The 22,957-nt window shown below is 42.1% G+C and overlaps 1 protein-coding gene across 3 annotated transcripts in view; it reads right to left on the minus strand.

Annotated features, from left to right (window-relative positions):
• The window catches only part of LOC109982606 (pre-B-cell leukemia transcription factor 1), a 59,807-nt gene extending 37,786 nt beyond the window's left edge, over positions 1-22,021 (minus strand). For 2 of the 3 annotated variants that reach the window (XM_020631921.3, XM_020631912.3), the window contains exons 1-2: positions 21,307-22,019; positions 20,342-20,415 (exon numbers count right to left, since the gene is read on the minus strand). In XM_020631921.3, the coding sequence (XP_020487577.1) occupies positions 20,342-20,415; positions 21,307-21,494 (262 nt within the window). In that variant the 5' untranslated portion in view covers positions 21,495-22,019. Of the gene's footprint in view, positions 1-20,341; positions 20,416-21,306 lie in introns of all 3 variants that reach the window. The other variant, XM_020631918.3, reaches the window with a different exon arrangement.
• Positions 22,022-22,957: the final 936 nt, after the last annotated feature.

Here is a 22,957-nt window from a genome sequence, read left to right on the forward strand (position 1 = left end):
ATCAATATTCATGCCTCTAAATCAATTATATCCCCATGTACTTCAAATGCAAATCATTTGGCGAGCGAAACCTTTTCAGAGTGACTCTGCAGACTATAATAATTGAATGTGGGCTGTACAAAGCTAGGTAAACAAGCACTTAGACGCAGACTTAGCATTAGAGGAAGAGCTATAAGAATTCCAGTAAACATAAATGTGTCAGCGGTTTACAGCAAACACATTCTGGAGCTTCTAGTTAACTCCGCCAGCCAGACTGGAGCTCGCTCTGCGCCTTTAAAATGCAATCTCTGACTCAGATGTATCGCTTTCTCCTCACCCCGCCATTAAGGCTAGAGCCTAAATTATTGATCCCCCCGCCTTCATCAGCATAGCAGTCACGTCCGAGCGCAGGGGATCTAACTCCGGCTGTGTCCCCACGCTCCAGCCACTGAAATAATTAGGAGGAGTTCTCATTAAGGGAGAATGAAAGGTTGAGAAAGAGAGGAGGGGAGAGCAGCCTGAGGGGCATTCTGGGTGTTTAATGTCTTCCCCTGGGCTTCCAGATCATTCTGATCAAATCCGGAGGCTGTGTCTAAAGACGACAGGCCGGGCTGCAGGAAAATAAGCACACGCTGCGTGGACACACAAATAATACATCAAGACATCAAGAGAGAGGAGCGATGCATAAATAAAGATGCTGCACTGTGCAGCCGAATTAAGGATAAAATGTTAGAATTCGGATCAATATCTTCAACACATAGCCTCAGAAGTATAAAAAAAAAGGCTGCCATTGAAGCAGTGTATGTTAAGTAGATGCAGCAGTGTGAATGAAGTAGAGCAATCCCTGCTCAGCTTGTTTTATTTTAGCTGCTGAGGGACTCCACAGGGTTTTGGTGCCCCAAGGTAGTTTCCTTCCTAATGCTTAGTGAATCATGCAGCCAGAAACTCCTCACTGTGTCAGTTTGTGTGCATGAACATGCGCATGTGTGTTTGTGTGTGTGTGCCGAACATAGAATGCAAAATTTGGACTCTGAACAGAAAGGTTGAAAGTTAAAAATGAATAAATTGAAAATGGCAGCATAATGAATATTTGATTTGTGACTATTTATGGAAGCCAAAGATGAAAACGATATGCTATATGCACCAACACTACAGAGGGAACAAAACACCTTTGATTTTTGTGAGTCCAAGATACATGACAAAATTAGACCAAAGACACTGTAGCACGGAGACTTTCTCATTCATTTTTCAACATCAGAGTGCTCTACAGAGAAAACTGCGTTGTCATGTCTCTGTGTTGAAGGAAACACTGAGCAGAGCCTGTAAACTCTGTTTGCTGAGGAACCAGCACAGGAATTTGCATGCTACACTTACACCCGTGCCAAAATGGCTTTCGCAACGACTAGTGAAGTCCATGAATCTTTTTGTCACATTGTGCTTTCAGTGTCGGCTCGCCTCACGCTGCGACTCCTGAGCCTTCTAAGTAGCTCAGTGTCGAGGCCACACCCCTCGTTAGTGGGGAGGGTTCATTATGCAAATGATCCTGCTGGAGCGGTATCAACGAGGCGCACGCTCCGTTATCATTTTCTGCCGCCGGGGCTCTTCTTCTCCCCGATCGCTCATACGGAATCATGGCCTAATAGCATCCCATTAACATAATTGCCAGCACAACTAGTGTTCCGTGTCTCAGAGCCACTCTGCTGCTCTGCCAGCCGAAAAAGAGAGAAGAGGGTGGGTGAGGGTGAAGATGAGAAGGGGGGGGGTTGGAAAAAATTTAATTAAGCCAATGCATTGGCCACTCCCTCGCACAGTCAATGTGGGTTTTTTTTTTTTCCAAGCGGAAAGGGTAGAGCTTTGTTTTCATGAGACCTTGAGAGTCTCCCTGCACTCCTGAGAAGCAGGCGAGGTGCTCAATATTCCACTGATGAGCTCGCAGCAGACGCCAGAATCATGTCCAAACCCAGTCTGCCAGGCAAAATAAAATCCCCATTATTTTTTAATTAATCCTTAATTAAAATATATCACAGCCCTGATTCCGCAAATCTCTCTTAATGTGAAGACGCGGCCCGTTTGAGCATATTTACACATCTTTAATTAACGCGGCACATTCTTTTAAGGCTAACAAGCCGTGCTTTTAAAGTGCCAAGGTGGTCCAAAGCACAGCAGAGACTGTGGAGAGTGCAGAGATGTTTGGAAGGAGGCCCTTCAGAGACAACGACAGATTGCCATTGTGTCCACTAAAGAGGCTCCGCAGGTACCTTTTGTTGCTGCGGAGCGACGGCTGTACACTCAGTCAGTCCATTAAGGCGCTGCAGCATCAGCGGCAGCGGCGAGGAGAAATAGTTGCAGCAGGAAGCCATAATCATGTGCTGCGCTCCTCCTGCACGCTGCCATTACCACGCCCCCAGCTCTCCTCTCTGCACAGCCACCCGTGTCGCTCTGATGAATTGATTGACACCATTTTCCATCTTCCGGTGCTGTCAGAGAAAGAGAGAGAGAGCCACACAGGGAGGCCTGCTGCTCCTCTGACACTCGGGCAGCAGCACTGTGGTCACTTCTGAACGGTCTCAAATGGACATAAAGTGAATATCACAGGAATGGCCTCACTTAACCTCAATATGCACGGTGTATGACAACAGAAGAGCTGCAGTTTTTTCCTCAAAAGCAGGCTGGATACACGTGTTTTTATGTAAATAAATGCATCAATAATAATGTAATTTACACCATCACATCCCAGAAACATGAAAGACTTCATTACTCTGAGCCAAATGTAAGAAATCTGCTTTCCCGCTGCAGCCTCACAGCTCAATAACACGTCTGGCCTCGTTACGCTTATCACAATGACAACTAAATAAGCACAATTAGCAGCTGCCCAGGCATCCTCACTGCTGTTAATTTCATTCCCCAAATTATCCTGGAGATCCCGAATGTTAAACGCATTCTTCTTCATCAAATAACGCAGGGTAATCACACCGATCGCAGACGAAAAAAAGGAAGGTTAAAGCAGCAGAGCGACTTCACAAACAAGCTCGTGTTTTACAGGATCAAACTCATTTCTGCAGCAGTGAGGTGCTTCAGTCGATTGTTGTTGACTCATTTTCTAAATGAGAGGTTAAGAGTTCATAGCGCTGCTTTGTTTTTTTTTGGTGGTCAGGGGTAAATGCAACACTTTCTCAATCCTGACAACTTTAAACAAACGTAACCATGCAACAAGGAGATATATGATGCAATGAAGCAAATGTACACTCACACATACACACGTGAGTGGTTTTTCTTTTCTCTGTTTTCCCAGGCTGTTTTAATTTGACACCTTGAGCTGGGGTAACTAGGTGGGGAGAGAGGAGCCGCAGAGGAATTCATTAGGCGCGCCACTGCAGGGTCCTGGCTCGGAGCGTTAATGACATTGGAGGATAGGGAAACAGCCCAGACGCAAAATGAAATAAACATGAGGACTGTCAGTTCTGACAGCAGCAGCAAAGGGGACAGAGTCATTCAGGCCGGAGACCTCCAGCCCAGAAGATCAGACCAGGCGGGGTATGGACCAAAACAATATTAGTGAGGGGGCACAATCATCCTCACTCGGCCCTTAGATTCACGCTGACAGACAGTGTGTGTGTGTGTGTGTGTGTGTGTGTTTGTGTGGCTTTATTACTGTGTGTGTGGTTGTGGTGCTGCATTGATCTTTCAGAGCTTCACTCTTCATATCATTAAAATTATCCTTCACTTGGCGCTCCTGCAGCATTCAGATACACGGCTGCAATTAAATTATTAATGTCACAGCACCCCCCCCCCCCCCCCCCCCCCCCCCTCCTCTCACCATCTCCACCCCACCACACAAACACCCACACACGCACACACTTTAGTTTGACACACGCAAACCGCCCCATATAAGCTGTGCTCTTAATGTGGCTGCTGAAAGACATGAAATATAAGGCAATCTCTGTCTGGCTTCAGAGGATCAATTGAGATGACTACAAAAATATCCCAGTGAGAGAAGAGAGGGATGCTAGCCACAGAGTCTGAAGATGCAATGGAACGAGAGAAAGAAGAGGGTGCATTAGTCATTTGGCTTTCACTACTTGATATCATTTCTTTGAATGAAAGTGTCATGCACTGACAGGTAGAACAGCAGCAAAATACGGCAAATTTGCTTCCTTGATGAGGGAAGTTAAGCATCTGTCTCTGCGTCATTCTCTCACTGTCGCTTCATATTTATACGTGTTGTAAAAAAAAAATCCTTTTGGATTTTCCACCAAAATGTTCTTTTTTCATTCTGTTTTTGTACAAATTTACTTTACAAGGGATGTGCATCGCTCAGAATCCCTGCACATTTTTTAAATCTCCACTGTCCCAGTAGGGATGCCGTGCACATTTATATTGCAGTATAATGCTGTGTTACATTTTATGAGTTTTGAGAGCGTCATCACACGAAGCATCATTGTTAGCCTGGTTTTTATACTTAGCATGATGCAGCTTCCAGTGCTTTTATAACTTCTTACTCTGACTTCTCTGTGGTTTGTACTTTATTTCTACTCCATGTATTTTTCTGATTATCTAACACATACACTGCCCTGCTGATGCTTTCCAGCACCGCTAACACTCAGAGCCACTCTCAGCCGCACGTACTGCCGAACAAAACCTGAAGATGTTCTGCTTCTGTGTTTAGTTTAGACAGACCAAATCACTTTTTTTTTCCTCTTGCAATTGAACATTGAATCCTTTTGCAATATATGTCATCTCTCCTGGATGATTACAGCTTCACTAGTCTTGCGGCCAGTGTGGCTAATGTTAGTAAACGTACACTAGATGTTGCTTTGGAAGCAGCATAAATGTATTCTAAGGTCAGGTGACTAACTTTTAGAGTCCGCTGCTCTTGTGGTGATTTCAAAGTTTTTGTTTAAAATAGGAGACTTAGTAGTGCCAGTGGCCTAGTGGTCAGTTTGTGTTTGCCATGTACACAGGCGCTGTAGTCCTCAAAGCGTACAGCCCCCAATTCAAATCCAACCTGTGGCTCCTTTCCTGCATGTCATTCTCCACTCTCTCTCTCTCTCTCTCCAATTTCCAACTCTATCCACTTTCCTGTCTATCTAATAAATGCATAAAAAGCCCCAAAACAAACATTCAGAACAAAAAATGAGACTTTGGCCACAAATGGCTCAGCAGTTAGGTCGCACTCTATGAACAGAGGGATATTATATAGCAGGAGGCCTGGGTTCAAGTCTGGCATGTTGCTCCCTTCCTGCATCTCATCATTTCCAATTCTCTTTCCCTGGTTTCCTCATCGATCCACTGTCCCATCCATTAAAGCCTAAAAATAAATCTTTAAAAAAAAAAGGGGGACTTAACTCGTGTAGAAGCAGTGGGGTATTATTTGTATTTGCTTTTCAGATTAGCAGATGTAGATCTACAGAATCATATTGGACATATCAGATGTTTCTTAACTATGGATTTGTTTCACATACGGAACAAGTAGCCTAAACACGAACTCCTCATGAAATTCCAGATTTGTGCGTCCTTCCTGCTGAAGCTTTGTAGTCAGAAAATAACGTGTCAGATTGCTCCATGTCTGCTTTTGTACAATTAGAGAAAGAGTGTTGTCAGCTAAAAGACGTGGACTCTATACAAAGAAACAACAATGCAAACAAAGGAACAAGCGATTCTTCCCAAGCACGACCGAGCATGGTCTGTGTTTGTGCGGCCTCTTCTTGAGAGCCTTTCATCCCGGTTCCTCAAAGGACACAATAAAGCTGTCAGTCAGTGTGTCAGTCAGTCAGGATGCAGCCCCCAGTATGTGATGCTCTCGGACTGGGACAGTCTCCTCTGGTGGATGCTACATATCTGACATGAGGGCTCTCGCACGCCGATGGAGCTCAGCTCTCCTGCGATATGGCGGCTGTGAATGGGTGGCAGAGATGACCCTTCTTTCCGAGTGGCTCAGCTTCAACTCTGTGGCTCGGTCACAGCCGGCATCTGCCTGGACGAAGCACGGGGAGGAGGAGGGGTGGCTCGTTTTCTGACACCTGTCTCTCCCAGGACGAGCCCGCCTTTGTGACGTGGGAGTCCGGGTTGGCTGTCGGGACAGGCCTGAGACAGAAATGACAGGGCTGCTGACAAGGGCCAGGCTGCACGCTGGGAGCAACACTGCAGTCCAACACAAACACGACTTCTGCTCCGTTCACTGGGCCGCCAGTGAGACCCACAGCTGGCAGCTGAGAAGCCTCAGTCAGCGTGCACCAAGAGCAACGCTGTGAGCCGATGGCTTTCCAACAATGCTAATCACTGTTGCATGGATGGAACTCCAAAACACGCCAAATCCACAGCAGAATTCACTGTGTGTAAGAGGAGAACGGCTCCATGCTTCCCAGACTTCAAACTCAGCTCTCTCCCCTGAGCTTGTTCTGTTCATTATGTCAACCTCGCTCAGCTCACTCATATTTCTGAACCCCACTCCAAAGCAGACGCCTCTAATTGTTCTCAGGTCTGTGTAGAGGCAGTGTCTGATGAAAACTCCTCCGAGATGATGAGACTTTCTCACAAATAGCATCAGAACCCAACACGTTATGGATATGGAGCTTCAACACAGAGGGAGAGGAGGCATCATCAGTGCAAATCTCCTCACTCTATGACCACAGTTAGAACAATATGACAAATTGGCCCAGTTTCCCTTTTAATTAATCATAGCATGGTGACAGCTACCTGTGCCACACATCATCATTAGTCAAGAGGAGAGCAAGCCCCAGCTACATGTGATAAGAGAGGAGGATACACCTCATCAACTCATTATCCTCCATTTCTTCTCAGAGCAACTAAACAATCGCAGAAGGAATCATTCTCCACTTCTTCAGAAGTGCAGGTATAAGTTGATTTACCTTGTTTCACAGAAGTCTCACTATAGGGCTGGCTTATATAGTAACTGTTACCTAGTGTTGGATTTATTGGGGGGATGTTGGAGATGAGAGCCAGCTGTAAACTTGCATGTACATATACACCTGACTTACACTCTGGATACAATGCAATTTTTACTGAGCATATTCAGCTTGGAACAAAGAAGTTTATAATTGCAAAGGTTTATTTTTAAAATTATTCTATAGGGAAATTGGTGGTTGGCAGAACCAGAAGGTCACCGGTTCCAGTCCCGGTACAGACCAAAGTATGCAAATCAGTCTACTTACAGGAGAGGTGTCAGTACCTTTACCGAGTGCTGTGGAGGTGCGTCCCTGAGCAAGGCAATGAAACCCCACCAACTGAGGGGCGCTCCCTGTGTGTATTTCGGGCCCATGTGTGTGAGAGGCATGTCTTTCAATTTGTAAAACCAAATTTCCCCTCAGGGATTAATAAAGCATGTGACACAAAATAAAAAATTAAGCAGAAATGGTGAAATAAGACTCTTAAGTGAGCATGCCCACACAATTAAAGTTAACCATGAAAATCAATAAGCCGGGCTGCGTGAAGTGTCTTGTTATTTTTTCTATTTATAAATTACTCAAATTGGTCAGATAATCTGCCTTCCAACTAAAAAGATTATTTCAGATTGTTTTTTATTTATTTTTTACGAACACTCGCTTTGTTCTTTAATATAATAGTGTCCGTATTTTGGATTTCCAACTGATCCAGTTAAACCTATTGTCAATAAAAATGTCACAAATACGAGATACATGTGCACGGACAGTGTTCCTGTACATCCGAGATGATTAAAGACGTTCCAGGTGTTTTACCACTTTGACCTCTTTTCATTGGTTTTACATAATCATGCTTTACTCTGAGTTTGTCTCTCGTGTTTGATCGTCTCTGTGGTTGTCAGACTTTAAGCGATGCATACGTGTTTTCAGCTTGCAGAAGTGACTTCAGTGAGTATAATATTACCATAACAGAGAAAAAAAGAAGCACAAAACCATTCAAAAACGTTTGAGTCAGGTTGTAATAACTAAAGATGCTCCTATGAATAAAGGCATTGAAGCCAAATCACAGGATCTAAACGACCTTTTCTTCTAATCACTGTATTGAATCAGTTCAATTATGTGGACAACCATCTGTGTGCCTCCCTTTTAGCTCCTTTCATAACAAAAGCATGAATTTAATTAAAGGCCAACACACTGTCCACACAATTCTCAATAGAAATGCACATGTGTGACAACAAAAGTCATTGTTCCCCGTCCCTCGCTGAGAGCTGATGCTGCCTCTCAGGAGTCAGGACGCCTGCAGATGATTGACAGCTCCATCTTTATAGGGGCCATCCAACAAAAAGGCAATGAGAGAGGGAGGCCATCCCCGCCCACTGGGCTGAATGCATTTCAAAACCAGCAATGAATCGATGAGATAAAAAAAACCCGATGAATATGAACCATCTTAGAGACGAATGATAGAGAAATAATGTCTCCCAGACACACAAGTTCTAATTAGATTCATGCTTTATCACTGTCAGCTCAGGTTTTACCTTCCATGCAGGCCTTTGAACAACGATCCATATGTTGTTTAATGCAAACTATTTGGTCCAATCTTACTCATAAAAGGACAATTAGCAGCTTCGTAAGGCAATAAACACCTCATTACAGCCAGAAATCTTTTATCCAGCATCAACCTTTGGAACATTTTTGTCTTCTATTTGCAAAGGACGGGTATTTAAGGCGAGATAGACGACATGTGCGCGTAAAGAGGGTTGATGGATATCATCTTTAACATGGAAAAAAAAGCAGGTAGGGTAATAGCCTTCCTGAACTCACACCAATAAATGTTCCAGTGCCTGTGCTGACATAGTTAAAAATGAAGAGAAATGTAGCGATGTAAAATTCTCTACAAGCTGTTAATATTTCATGAGGAGCCGTTCTGACACTGTCAGTGTATACCTAATTTGTATGGCATGCAAGGAGAGAGGGAGAGAGGAGAAAGAGGGAGCAGAGAGGGTGGTTAGAGGTGGCAGAAATGGAAGAAGATAGGGAATAAAAGTGGAAAAGTGTCTCTGAAAAAAGGCTCCAGCATGTGCCGAGCTGGCTGACAGGGAATTTTTTGGAAGTCAGCATAGTACAAAGAACATTTGAAATGGCCCATTTAACAGCACTGTACTCCACTCCCAGCCGATGCCACCATTTGCATACTTCATATGAGATGAAGATGGATGGTGAAAATCAATGTCACTGAGACGAGCGTTTTATCAAGGTTACGCTATCCTCCAAACTCCTAAAACCTCTTTATCTCATCCCTGTTGTCGGAATATTAACTTATCAACACGATCGCTTTACAGCAGATGCGGGAGCATCGTGCATTTATCAGCAAGGATAACAATGACAGGAGGGCCAGCTGGATTATAGAGCTGCAGCTGATGAATATTCTGATTATCAATTATCAACTATATCAGTGTTAAAAAAGTCATCATTTTTTTAATAGCTAGTGTGCTTCTATCTACGGATCTTGAGGTTGGGTTTTCAACTGTTATAGCAATCTAAACTAACAGAGCTAACACTTGTAGAAACTTAAAAATAATTATTATAATCCCTAAATTATACTTTTATCACAACGTCACCTGCAACAGTCAGGCTGAACAGAAGCTTTATCAATGTGTGAATGCTAATCTATGCTAACGTTAGCTAACATTAGCTAAAGGGGAAGATTGAGAAATGTTAACAGTAGTTTAAACGATATCTGATGTTAAAGCTCCCGTGAGGAACTTTTGAGGATTTCTAACAAATAAAATCTCGTCCTGCTTTCTTTAAACAGTCAACGCATCACAAAATGTGAATATTCACTTCAGAAGGTGAATCAAAAGTTGTTTCTGCAGTGTGCTGTACGTTGTCATGACACCGACCCTGTGGCAGCGAGTTATAATAATAAGTATTTCCCCTGATGGTCTAGTTTGCTTTTGTGGGTCAAAGAGAGGAATCAGCATTGATTTCTATCAGCTTTAAGAAGAATTTAAAATACAATACTTTCAACCATTCAAATAACAGCGACTGATTCATTTTCAAACAACTAGTATTAGAAAGTATCTTCTTTTGACAACGTTAGATCAGATGGTTTTTGCAAAGAGCTAAAATCTACAATCAGTCAAAATGAATGAGAAAAGATATCAGCAGAAAAATGCTACAACTTGCTAACTCGCTAGAAGTAAGCCAGCCTGTTTTATTCCTCTAGATCCAGGTACATTTTAATCATCTCATCTGACAATATGAGGTCTGTCTTTTTTCATTGCTTTATTTTCCATTAATATAATCTTGTGATTACTTTGTGTTTTGGTTCAATCAAAAACTTAAAGTGATTTATTTCAACTTGTCTAATATCAGTTCTTACTTAATTTGAGCAATATTTGAATATAAAAACTTTGGGCCAGATTTATTACTTGTTATTATTATTATTTTTATTTATTTTCCTGCTTGGATGAAGCATCGGCCTGAAGATAAATTATATCCCGTCCAATCTTGACTAAATCGTCCATTTTTAGTGAAGCATCATTTTGACCTCTCTCGCTGTCCTGCTGCAGAATCTGTCTCTTTGTCTGCATGATGAGCTTCTGGTTCCTCATTAGCTTCAGGAGGTGAGGACTGAACTTCCATTTCAAGCCTTCGTGCCTCCCACCTTTACCTCAGTCCACTAGTCATAAAAATGTCATGGCAGCTATAGAGCACACAGGCCACGCTGAGATCTAACAGGAATCACACGCTACGAGCCAAACCCAGCAGGGCAGCTATATACGGCCAGTGGCTACAGCTTGGAGGTCGGTGAGGAGTCTCTGCGTGTGACTTTCTGCATGTTCACCCTTCCTAACTTCCTGACATCAGCCTGAAAGTGACTTCAACCAAGAGCACATCCTCCGTTGACTCTGCTGGTGTAATGTTGCACCGCAGAGAGAAAATGACAGACCATTTATAAAACAGGAAGAGGAGCTAACTACAGTAAGCATAAGCTATTTCTGGAGGAGGATGTCTGCGAATAACAAAGAGCTGTCAAACTCTTACAGGTCCAGAGTGAATAAAAATCACTTTAAAAAATGAATAAAAGGCTACGTCTATGCAGAAGAAACTCTAAGTTTTGTGATCCCACCTGCTGTGGCCCCTGCTGCTCCTGCAGACGATCACACTGCACGCTTTAAGTTCCCCTCCATGTCGCCTGTGTCGGAGCTGGGAAGGCATCCAAAACCACAATGCATTTCTGCTATGGAACATTTGTTTCCTTTCAGAGGAGGGGCGCAGGGCCCCACAACATGCTCCTACATTTTTCTGTACTGCCACATTGCATGACTGTTTATTTTGGGACGTGCAGGTTGGCACCTGAGACACAAAGCTGACAAAGCACCGGGTGTCACTTCAATGAGGCCAGTTGGTGCCGTGACAATGCCTCTGGCCATGCAGAGCTACGAGTTGGACAACACGGCGCTGAATATTTTGGCAAAGTAGGAAAAGAGGTATCAGCTGTTTGCACATTTTCATCTTCAGAGGGAACAAAGCAAACATGCAAACTCTGATTCTGAGGCTGATGCAGGAGGGGTATCACCTCAGACTACAGGACAGGAATCAAATCTGATCTGCTGTGATGGACTGCTCACCAGTTCAGGGTGGTTCCTTGGCTCGCACCCAATGCATGCTGGGAATTGATCCAGCAAATCCAGCTCCCTAAATAGTAACAACTTGGCAAGACAATGGCTGGATGACTGAAAATCTGAAAGTATGCAAAGCTCAATTTTAGAATTCATGACGCATCCCTCAGTATTAAACAGGAACTATTAATTTATCATTAATATAGGCTTTACAATGTTTTTAAAATTATGATTGACACATTATGTATGCAAATATGTACATGTACAATAGACATTGTTGCGTTCTTTCATGGTGCTTCAGGTGCACCGAGTCAGTGAGCTGATGTGACTTTAGGCCGGTGCATTTTGCAGTCAGCAGGTGTTGAGCTGACACTACTTCATCTTCTTCGTCGGTTCAGCATGGCTCCCTACTTTATCATTTGTGTGTTAGCAAAACTACAGCATACTACATGAGCTAATATGCTTAAAAAATGCACCGCACATTTATTTTTCTACCTTTTCCAGCCTGCTGCTGTAGTTGTTTATGTTCACTGGATCTGTGTACTGAAGTCTGCCTCCACGATTTGTGTAAACTAAGGGTTACTGTATGCTTGAAACTCAAGTGTATTAATGCCATGTATCATGCCTTTGAAAAATTTAATAAAAAATATGAATACCAAAAAAAAACAACTGTATAAATGGACCATGACCTGTCGCATTTAAACACTCTGGATTTTAACTCTGACCAAATAATTTCAGATTTTAAAATGTATTGTTCTCCACACATCTGATCAGGTGTAAAAACTCTGAATTCAGCGACAGCCTTGTCAGATCAATGAAGACTGATGTGCTCAGTTTTTTTAGTGATGGATAATAATGAAGGATGAACCTTGAAGAAACTTGTTTTTAATCAAAGAACAAAAGTTTCAGTGTTCCTGATATGAAGTAAAAAGACAAAATGACAACTTCTGCAGCACAGTGTGATATATTTGATGGACATAATTGAGTATTTATCCACTAAGTTCGAATATAATATGCCACTGTGCATACTGTTACAGTGTATTCCAGTAAAGAAACAGCAGCAGCATATCGTGAAACACGAAATGACAAATCTGTGCGTCTGCTGTGAGAAACAAGTGAGTGTGAATGACACTTTAAAAACACATCAAAGTGATACTACAAATTAGAGCTGTGATGCAGAACTGTAAGCAATGCAAAATATATATTTTTTTAATGTAACTTCTGAGAACTGTGACAAAAATCTGAGAAGAAATGTAACTTTTTCATTCAATCAGAACAGTCAGGTCTGCGTCTGTAGTTATCAAAGTTTCTGTAATATCCTGCATCGTGGCTGTAGTGCACACTCGGCTCAGGAATATGTTGTTTTATTTCATTATGAATTATTTAGTGCATTTCACAATTGTATCAATGTATTCTTATACATCTATATACACAAAAGTATAATTTCTTTACCTATAAAAAGACTCAAAGCAGTGATAACGACGAGCATTATGAACTACATTTACTGTTCATATACTTTTAGGTTTTACACTCAACTTCATTTAAGGAATGTTTTTTTTTAAAAATGATTTTCCCTCCTAGAGTGTTTTTTTAGAGCCAGTGGAATGACAAAGAGATGAACAGCAGCAGTGGAATTACAGCCTGCATTAACTCAGCCGATTATGAGCCTGTGCAGGATTCTTATTGTCTTGTGTGAAGCAGAAGAGTCAGCAGATCTCTGGACGTCATCGCTGCCAGTCACAGAAATATAAAGGAAATTAATTTAGTTCAAAATAGCGCTCTGTAAAAAAAACACAATCATAATATCTTTATCTTGTAGCAGGATGTTGGAGTCTAAGTAGTTCTTATTTTAAAATTCTACCTTCCAGAAAATGAAGTGTCGTATAAATACTCCACATTATACTCATGTATATCCTGTTTCTCAAATTGCAGTGGGGACTGAGTGCAGATAAGATTACAGAGTGGAAAGGAAACACACACAAACAAAATCCTGAATGCATACCCACACACACACACACACACACACACACACACACACACACACACACACACACACACACACACACTTGTACTGTAAAGTGACAGAGCAACTGCTTTGCTGTGTTAAATATCAGATGCAAATGAAAAGAGAAAATCTATCATGACTCTAATGTGGCCTGATAGGAGGGGGCGCACTCTCCTCTGAGGAGCTGTGCGGTGTGAGGAGGGTGATGTATGGAGGAGCTGGATGAGAGGTGAAAAGCGTAGCGAGACGGACGAAGGGAGGGGTGGATTGCTAGGAGGGAATGAGAGGAGAGGAGGGGGCGGGGGGGGGCACGCAGTCCTGCCAGACTCCTGAGAGCCCAGGGCAAAAGTGGAATAAATGTTGATTAGTGTTGATTTTGTCCAACGAGCACCCGGCAACTGACAGTGGGACTAAGCTGCAGCGAAAGGGAACCATTAATCTTGGTCTGGTTTAAGTAGTGTATATTAATTTGTGTCATTTCCACTACGTGGAGAGAGGCCTCTCTCTCTCTCTCTCTCTCTCTCTCTCTCTCTCTCCTTTCTTTCTCCCTCCCTCCAGTGTTTGAAAGCCGTGGCAGCCAAGCTCCTTTCATAGTGAACATACAGTCAGAGCCTGGAGGTGGCGTCTGCAAGAAGCAGCGGGGGAAAGTGGAGGAAATGAGATTCCAAACACTACATTATGGAGAATGAACTCCTGGGGGGGTTGGTATGGCAACCACATTCAAATGTGCCATTGCATGTTCAATTTAACGTGCATAACAAATTTGCAGACTTGATTAAATTCGTAACATATTAAGGAGGCCGGTGTTAAGAAAAGGCAGACCAAACCTGCAGGGAGTGAGATTGCACAGAGAGCCGTGAACGAGGTAAATAGCAGAACAGTGATATTTAGGCAGAGCGAAGGGCGCAGGAGGCGACATTCAGGTAAAAGATGGAGCCTCGCGCTCTTTTACAAGTCGACTTGGATCTCGCTTTCAGTCTGTAATCTCCACACTAGCAGGGCTGCTCGGAGCTTAATGTAATTTCTCTACAAAATGCATCCAGTGGGCTTCAGAGAGGAGGGAAGAAAAACATGCATCCGTCCAAGCCCTGAAAAAAAAATGTGTGAAATAACAAAAACAACATAATCCCGGAGCTTCCTTGTCGTGAGGATGAGACTTCATCACGGTAGAGAAACTTCTCGATAAAAATAGATCACTTCCTCGTGCGTGTGATGTCAGTGTTAATTAACAAATGGCTGCACAGTAAGATTCTTATAATTAAGCTCCTTAATATGATTAACATGTATCAATTAGGCGTCTGACAATTTGCATAATGTATAATGTAAGCACATTGTTCTATACTGTAATGGTATTAACACGTCGTTTACCATGGCGTCACTCACAGATGAGTCCGTGATTATGTCTCTGCATCAAACAGTCAAAAGTCAGCTCCAGCCTGGTGCTGCTTAATCAAAACACTTTTTCTTCCTCCCCCTGGTTTGTTTTCATTCTCGGAGCAGAATTGAGCTCTTCCTCTCTCTCTCTCTCTCTCTCTCAGAGGATGATTAAGCAGAGAGATTGGGGAAACAGCTGTGGTGGCGAGCTTGGCATTTCTCTCGCCCTGAATGCTGCTGTATCAGCATCGACCAGGAAGGAGGATAAGAGGGAGACAAAAAGCTGCTCCACGTATCCGACTCTTCTCTTTCGTCCGCCAAAGAGACGGCAGGGGAGGAGCTGCCCCGTGACACAACTCGACATACAGAGAAACTAACTCACTTTTTTTATTACCTGCTGATCTTTTTTACAATCAGGATTTGAGTAGTTACAAGTCCTTTGAATCTGTATTAAATTACACTATGAGGGTTCATTTAAAAACAACACCTTTGACTTTCAAAATGTTGAACACTATTACACACAAAGATATTACAAAGTGAAAAAGAACAATGCACAAGGAAAATCTTTTTGTGGAGTAAGAGAAGTTATTTTCAATATGACTGGTGTCTAATCGTTGACTACATTAGACGTAGTTAGGGTAGAAGAAAATGCAACGTTTAGTGCGCTTGTCTCTTTTGTTAATTTAGCTTTTTGTTGTGTATCTCCAGCTTTGTGGTTGTTTGTTGTGCTGTATTTATGGAACATTATGAACATTAGCTGCTAGCTATCTCTGTTTCAGATTCTTTTACACTTTACCTGCCAAAACAAACAAAAAAATCAAAACAATTAATTGATTACTAAATGAAGTTTTTTTGGGGGTCAGTAATCACTATGTCAAAAAATCTCACTGCAGGTGTCGGGGGATGATGTCATCAGATGTGTTAACTCCACAGCAACAACAGCTCTTTGGATTTCATCAGCCATTTTTAAAATTTAAATTAAATGTCATGGTTGTTGTTAAAGAGACAAAATAATGGTCTCTCACTAAAAATATTGGGTGCTGCTCTTAATTTGACATGACATTAAAGTGACTATGAACAGGTCTTTAATAGTTATACAGCAGACTGATCTTTTCATTAAGTTACTCTAAGCTCTGAGACTTTTGTGTTGCCAGTTTCCGCTGGTTTCTAATGTCCAATCGACAAATAATTATTAGAAAGGAGGATAAAATGAAAGTTTAGGTGAGTTTAAGTTGCAGCCCTAGTCCTAAAAAAAAGTCCAAACGCCATAAATTTGACTCTAAATAATCACTTTTTTTTAAATTGGTAAATTACTTTTCGTAAAATCAATTAAGATGTTAACTGTTCCTCAGAGTGTGTAACATATGAAAATGGGACCTGATCAATGTGCAGGCTGCTTCAAAGTGTTTGGACAGTGACGTGAAGGCTGATCTGAGTTCAGCCGCTGTAATACAAATAGGCAGATGCCAAGAATGTGAATGGGCTGACAACTCAATGTAGTGTAGGCTTCCATGCACCTTCCATAATCAGACCTCTGGCTCATTTCATCCTGTCAAACACTCCCCGACTGCCCTCTGTAAAACACCCTATTTTCACCCTTCAAAAAATAACATTACATCACTCGCCCAGTCATTTTTTATAAATGGAGGATCCCCAAGGCTCGAAACCTAACACTACACAAACACGGGCCACAAGAAAGCTGGCCTTTTGTTGAGGTTGAGAGGAGAAAAATTAAACAGCGAGTCAGAGCAGCACATTTAGTGAGCGGCTCAGTCGAGGAGTGGTTTTGTTTGACACTGCTGGAGATTTATGATGTTGGTGAAGTGTTTACAGAGGTCAAGGCGGCTCATTTTCCAAATCAGTTTGTCAAGCATTTGCTTATCTAAAGAGGCCGTTTCATCAATCATAAAATAAATCTGCAGCCGAGGACCAAAAAGAAAACAGTCCACCTCAAAAAATATCTGTGACTTTTCTACATATCACACACAGAAAGTGAGAAAAAAAAAACCTGGATGAAGTTGTTTCATATTTATATCATCCCTATCTTTACACACCTTAAACTGAGTTAGTGCAAGGATAAGATTTCACGGGCCAATGGCAGAGGAGTCAAATTGTTTGTGTGTGTATTTTTGGAAAGTCTCTGCGAGAAGCTCGGAGCACCCTGCTGTTGCTACGACGAACCTTAACACAGAAAAATCACTGCTGTTTCTGGCTTTGTTCCACGTTTTCGGACACATTAAATCATATAATTAATATGCTTTATTAATTTTCTGCTTCGTCTCCTCTCAGGAATGTGCCTCACACACACACACACACACACACACACACACACACACACACACACACACACACACACACACACACACACACAGATTTGTGCACAGCATCAGAAAAACTGCATTCCTTTGAAGTAAAAAAGACTAACCCGAGTATGCCTGGAATGAAACGGGGTGAAGATGAAGCCAATGTCTTACCATTAAAAAAAAAAAAAAGTTTAAATCAAGTGTTCCTTCCTCATCCTCTCCTCCCGGTTGTCGCTGCACCGTTGTGAATGTTTACACTGCACATTATTTCTGTTGGCCATCCCTCAATTCATCCCAGTAAAAATACACACAGTGGGTCACAAGTTCAGGCCCTAGATCAACACTGGCATTGTGTCCTGCAGGTGCTGTCAGTCGCTCCGGGGATGGAAAAATGACACACAAGCAAACAGCAGCTCAGTGGACACACACACACACACACACACACACACACACACACACACACACACACACACACACACACACACACACACACACACACACACACACACACACACACACACACACACACACACACACACACACACACACACACACACACTGGCTCTGCACTCAGAGGGGACTGCAGCTTTCAAAGCCGTTAAAGCTGTACAAGTGGAACACTAGTCTACATACACTCAGTGTGAAATATTTAACGGTGGAAAGGGAACGGTCGGGTCTGGTACAAAAAGAGGACACAGAAACATCGGTGTCATTGTAAAAAAAAAAAAAAAAAAAAAACTGACATAAGGGGAAAAAAGGCCAAAAGTAAAACCAAGTATTTCATACTTGTACCAAGTACTTCAAAAAGCTGAAACTCAAACTTATAAGATGAAATTTTGTAAACCATTCAAAGAAAGTTGTGAAGGTTATTCTTACATGTCCAACCGACAGTCAAAGCATTGTTGTCGTGTGAGTGTAGAATAAGAAAAACTAAATACACGAGACCACTGACACCAGCCAACAATAGAAAACCACAGACATCATCCTAAGACTAAATTCAGACGTCGAAAAAAAAAAAAAAGTCACCTACTTTGCTTTGCACTGACCATCGCAATCATTATTCAACTTCTATAAATTTCATAGAACTAATTTTTTTTAAAAGCAAAACTTTAAGAAGGAAGAAATTCTATCAGAACATTTTTGCTTCTTTGTCTGCCTTTTAAACCATTTTGTGTTTTTTTTTAAAAAAACAAGAAAAAAAACCACTAGAGGGAGCAAGCAGCTGCGAGCTTCACTCGACATTTTAAATAAATAGGTTTTTTTTAATTTAGCAAATTTAGTAAATTAAATTCAGTCAAATTGGAATGTTTCAGAGAGCCACACGCCAAATAAAACTTAGAAAGTGAAAAAATAAATATCCAAATATCTGAGCGATAGAGTCAAATTTTATTCAAAGTATTAATAATTGATAAATGAGCCAGTGTCACGTTTGATGTGAATGAAGCGAGAGTTAACATTTGAATCATGATTTTGGACGTGATAATGGATCTCTACACTCCATGTTTAGAGACACTGTGGTGGTGTTTAGATGAAGGTATGAAGTGTTAGAGGAACATTTATCATTACCTATGTTGATACTAATTATTTTATATCAACATGGAGACGAGCAGAAAATCTGTCAAATGATCTCTTGAATCAGTCAATATTTAAAATGTCTGATAAAAAATTGAACAAGATTTAAACAAAATGAAAAGTAAAGTTAGGTCTGTTTCTCAATCAACTACCAGCGCTTTCCAGCTCAAACGAAAGTTTCCGAGACAACACAAGCAGCAGATCTTCTGTGAGCTGCACCTTGTATTTATAGGTTGCCAGCTGAAAGAGAGAAGAATGGGTGTGCAGACAGGAAGAGGTCCAAGTTACTTTGTACTCTCTGCAGAGCCGAACTTTGGATGAACTCCGAGAAGCGCCAGGGAGTAAAACACTATGCATAACTGTGTCACTCCCCCCTCCAAAAAAACCTAGCAAGACAACAACAAAAAAAAAAGAAAAAGGAAGAAGAAGAGGGAGCCAGCAGGCTTCAAAAGGCCCCCTGCTCCCTCCTGAGGCTGTGGCCGATTCATGATAAACTGCCGGGGCTGCTGGGTAGGCAGCGAGGTGAACTTCAATGAAAACATCCATGAAAGCAGCGGGCGAGGGTGGGCTCACACACACACGAGAAGCAACATAAACACACACCAGACAACGCCGCCTCAGAGGTCAAGTATGAGCAAGTGCAACTTTGGGGGACAATGAAAACTAAATCTGCTCCATCCTCCATCCTTCTATTTGATTTCATGCACTAATGAGTGTGAAAGCACTGCCTCTCTCTCTCTCTCTGCTTTGGCGACTCAATATCTCAACAGTGTAAGTTTTAAGAGGCCTGGAGAAGCACATCAGTCTAAAGACAGGGAAATAAAAAAAGATGAGATGCACGCTATCAGTCTGAAGTGCACTGAATTCTATCTGTGCCAATTTCAGAAATGTCACAGGGAAAATGATTTGGAAACATGACTTACGCCTCCTGTGTTACGTTATTTTCTCTCCTAGCAATTATTCTGCTGACATGCTTTCTCACAACCGCTTTAATAGAGAGACACAACACAGGATAGAAAGAGACGTGTTCACCACGCTTTGACAGTTAACTCACGAGGGGAGACGTCAACGTGCTTGTGACAATTTTAGCTCCAAACTCCCCATTATTCCACAATAGCATCAGGAAAAAAAGCTCATTCATATTTTGACACGATAATTGATAAGGAGTGCTCAAGGTAATTGTCCACAGTTCCTATTGTGAAAGAGTTAAAACGCTACAGGAGGAAACACATGTCTTACATGTCAGTGAAATTTATATGCTGGATTGTGTTGTGACTGAATATCCAACATCAGGTGACTTTAGCGTGTGAATAGCAAATTAGCCTTTGATGATAAAATAGTCCACACAAAGCCTCTTTGTGTGTATGTGTGTGTGTGTGTGTGTGTGTGTGTGTGTGTGTGTGTGTGTGTGTGTGCGTGTGTGTTTTTTAGCTGCATGCTCTTCTAGTGGATCATACTCTGTGCAGTGTTGTGTTCATTGAACCTGGTTAAAGAGTGTTTCTTAGACACCATATGATGATTTACACAGTGCAGTGTTTAGGCTATATGTACTGTACATTGAGTGCAATGTGAAAACAGACATACCTGTTTTTTCTTTGATTTCACACAAGACATTGAACAGAGCTGGCTTCATTCTGTGACAGTTCAGAGCGTGTTTCCTGCAACAGAAAAGTGGCTTAATAAGGAAACCACAGAGACATGAATAATATCCAAAACTCACTCAGACTAAAACTGACTTCATGGCCAACCTTTTATCCTTTTTTTTTCTTTAAGGACAAATTCTTGAATAAATTACAGGTACTCACTATTTCCAAATGCAGAATAACATCTGGTCAGTGCAGATGTGCAACATATTTATTGTTAAGCTAAACAGAAAGCTTAACTTGTGTCAATTTGATTACATTTAAATATCTTTTTTTTTTTTTTTTAATTATCAGTTAAGAATAAGAAAAATCAAATGTGCATCTTTGGACATTCATCTGCAGCTTCAGTGAATTTAAAGTGGATTCAAGATGGAAGAAGTCTTGAATTATGTATCAGGAGTAAAAATAGAAAAAGAAAAAGTTGTGTGGCGCTCACTGCGCTGGAAACAAACTGTAAGACACTTAAATGACAGCTTGAAGTGTTACCCAGCAATTATGTCTATATTTATGAATAAATAAAAAAACACATTTCAGATGTATTTGTTTGAGTCTAATGATTTAAAGGTGTCAAGTGTTTTTTTTAAGCTGTAAGTGGGCGACACGTTGGCATGTGACAGAAATAACCAGCACATTCACACACTTTTATTTTCTGTTCAAGGAGCGCGGTTATTTCAATATGAAGAGAAATAGTGATCTGCAGGCATGCCATCGATGTTTTACAATGTTTTATCGGCTTTTGCACGAGGCTGTGTTGCACCTTTACATTGAAAACTTCCATAAACGCGCTTTATTTTAATTTAAGAAATTTCAAGATTTGTATTTTTTCTTTTTTTTTCTTTCTGTTTCTTTTTTCTCCTCCAGTTCGCCGCTGCCTCCCTCCTCGACAAGAAGAGCACATTTTTTTACCTGGCTTGCGCTTCGTCCAGACTTTGATCCGTGATGGTCATAATTTGCTGTAAAATGTCTCCAATGTCCTGTTTTCTGCCGTCGCCGTCCGTTCCTCCGTTGCCTTCCTGCATGTGCTGCGGCAGGCCGGGGTGCCCTGCCATGCCTACCCCCGTGTGAGAGTGCATCAACCTCGGCTGCTCGTCCATCTCTGCTGCTCTCTATCGCTTTCTCTGTGGCGCGCTCGCTGCTTAAATCCTGCAAAAATACATAAAAAGAAAAAAAGGAAGGGAAAAAATCCCAGTGGCGCTTTAATGTTTGCGCCGCGCACCCGTGTTTTTTCCTCGCAGGGTTCTTTTTCAGGCGAACAGAAGAGGGGGATCGGTGGTGGAAAGCGGAGATAAGAGCCCTCCTGCTCTCTCTGGCTGTCTCTCGCTCTCAGCTGGTCGGAGCTGAATGTGAAATCTGATCTGAACTGCTGCTGCTGCCTTCACAGGAGTAGGCTGTGCGTAAAAAGAGATAGGCTGCTGGGTCCTTCTATTACTAACATGAACTAGGAGCCGTGTTCTTGTAATGTGGCGCAGTGATCCAAAACCCCCTCTTCCTACAAAAAAAAAGTGTGTGTGAGAAATAAGAAGTGTGGATTTATCTCACTCACTCCATCCCCTTGCTTTTGTCATGTACAGTACAGGCTGGGCAAGCAGGCAGGCAGCGGCAACACGGCAAAGAGCACGAGAGCCAGACTCCGCCTACGCGACATGATTGGGAATATAAGACCATTTAGCCCCACCTTGAGGTGCCTCTCATGAAACGTCGATCATTGGACTGTAAAGGTGGGATGCAGAGGAGAAGCTGCTGCTGGTACAGAGTGGCAACACGGTGATGAATAAAGCCTGAACTCCATATAAATAACAGCAGCTGACACAAGAGGTCTGCTTAAGTCTCCCCCTCTGACCTCAGCATGAGCACCCACTGCATCCACAGGAGGGCATTTCATTCCCACTCTGTGCCAAGAAATAAAGGTGCACTAATCAAAACTATTGGCTGGCCCTTTCATTGGTGAGACAGATAATGTGAGTGAAGATTTATGGCTGGAAAAATCCATCCGCTGATGAGACACCTTATGGAAAGCCCCTTTAAGATATGAATCTATTATACTGGTATGAATCATATAATCAAACATGCTGTTTTGTGCTTGCAGTAGGCAGTGGAACATCGACTTTGTTCATTCATTTTCAGGTATGTTGCAGGGCTCCGCTTGGCTGACTTTGGCAGGGTCCTCCTAATGTAAGGCGGTGACCCATGTTGCGCAGCCAAGCAGCAAGGCCCGAGTGTGTCTGGCCAGGCTGAAAAGTGCCCTTCAGGCCCAGTGCTGCTGCCTCACTGCTGCCGCCGCTCTCCTCCACCACTGAGAGCCATTCAGAGGGAAGAGAGGAGGTGGATGAGGAGGATGAGGAGGAGGAGGGGCAGAGAAAAAAAATAAAGCTTCAGTGCTGAACTAAAGCAAAGGGCTGTGCAAATCATCAGCCTGGATGTATATGTATGTGACACACAAAATAAGTAATGTATGTAAATGATGAAGAGTGCCTCAATTATTTTGTATAGTGAGCGGCTTCGAATGAAAACAGAGCTGAACAAGATGAGGAAGAACTCTTCATGTGACCTTTTCCCT

Source organism: Labrus bergylta, chromosome 6 (assembly GCF_963930695.1).
Source record: "Labrus bergylta chromosome 6, fLabBer1.1, whole genome shotgun sequence".
In the NCBI taxonomy this organism is placed as follows: Eukaryota; Metazoa; Chordata; class Actinopteri; order Labriformes; family Labridae; genus Labrus; species Labrus bergylta.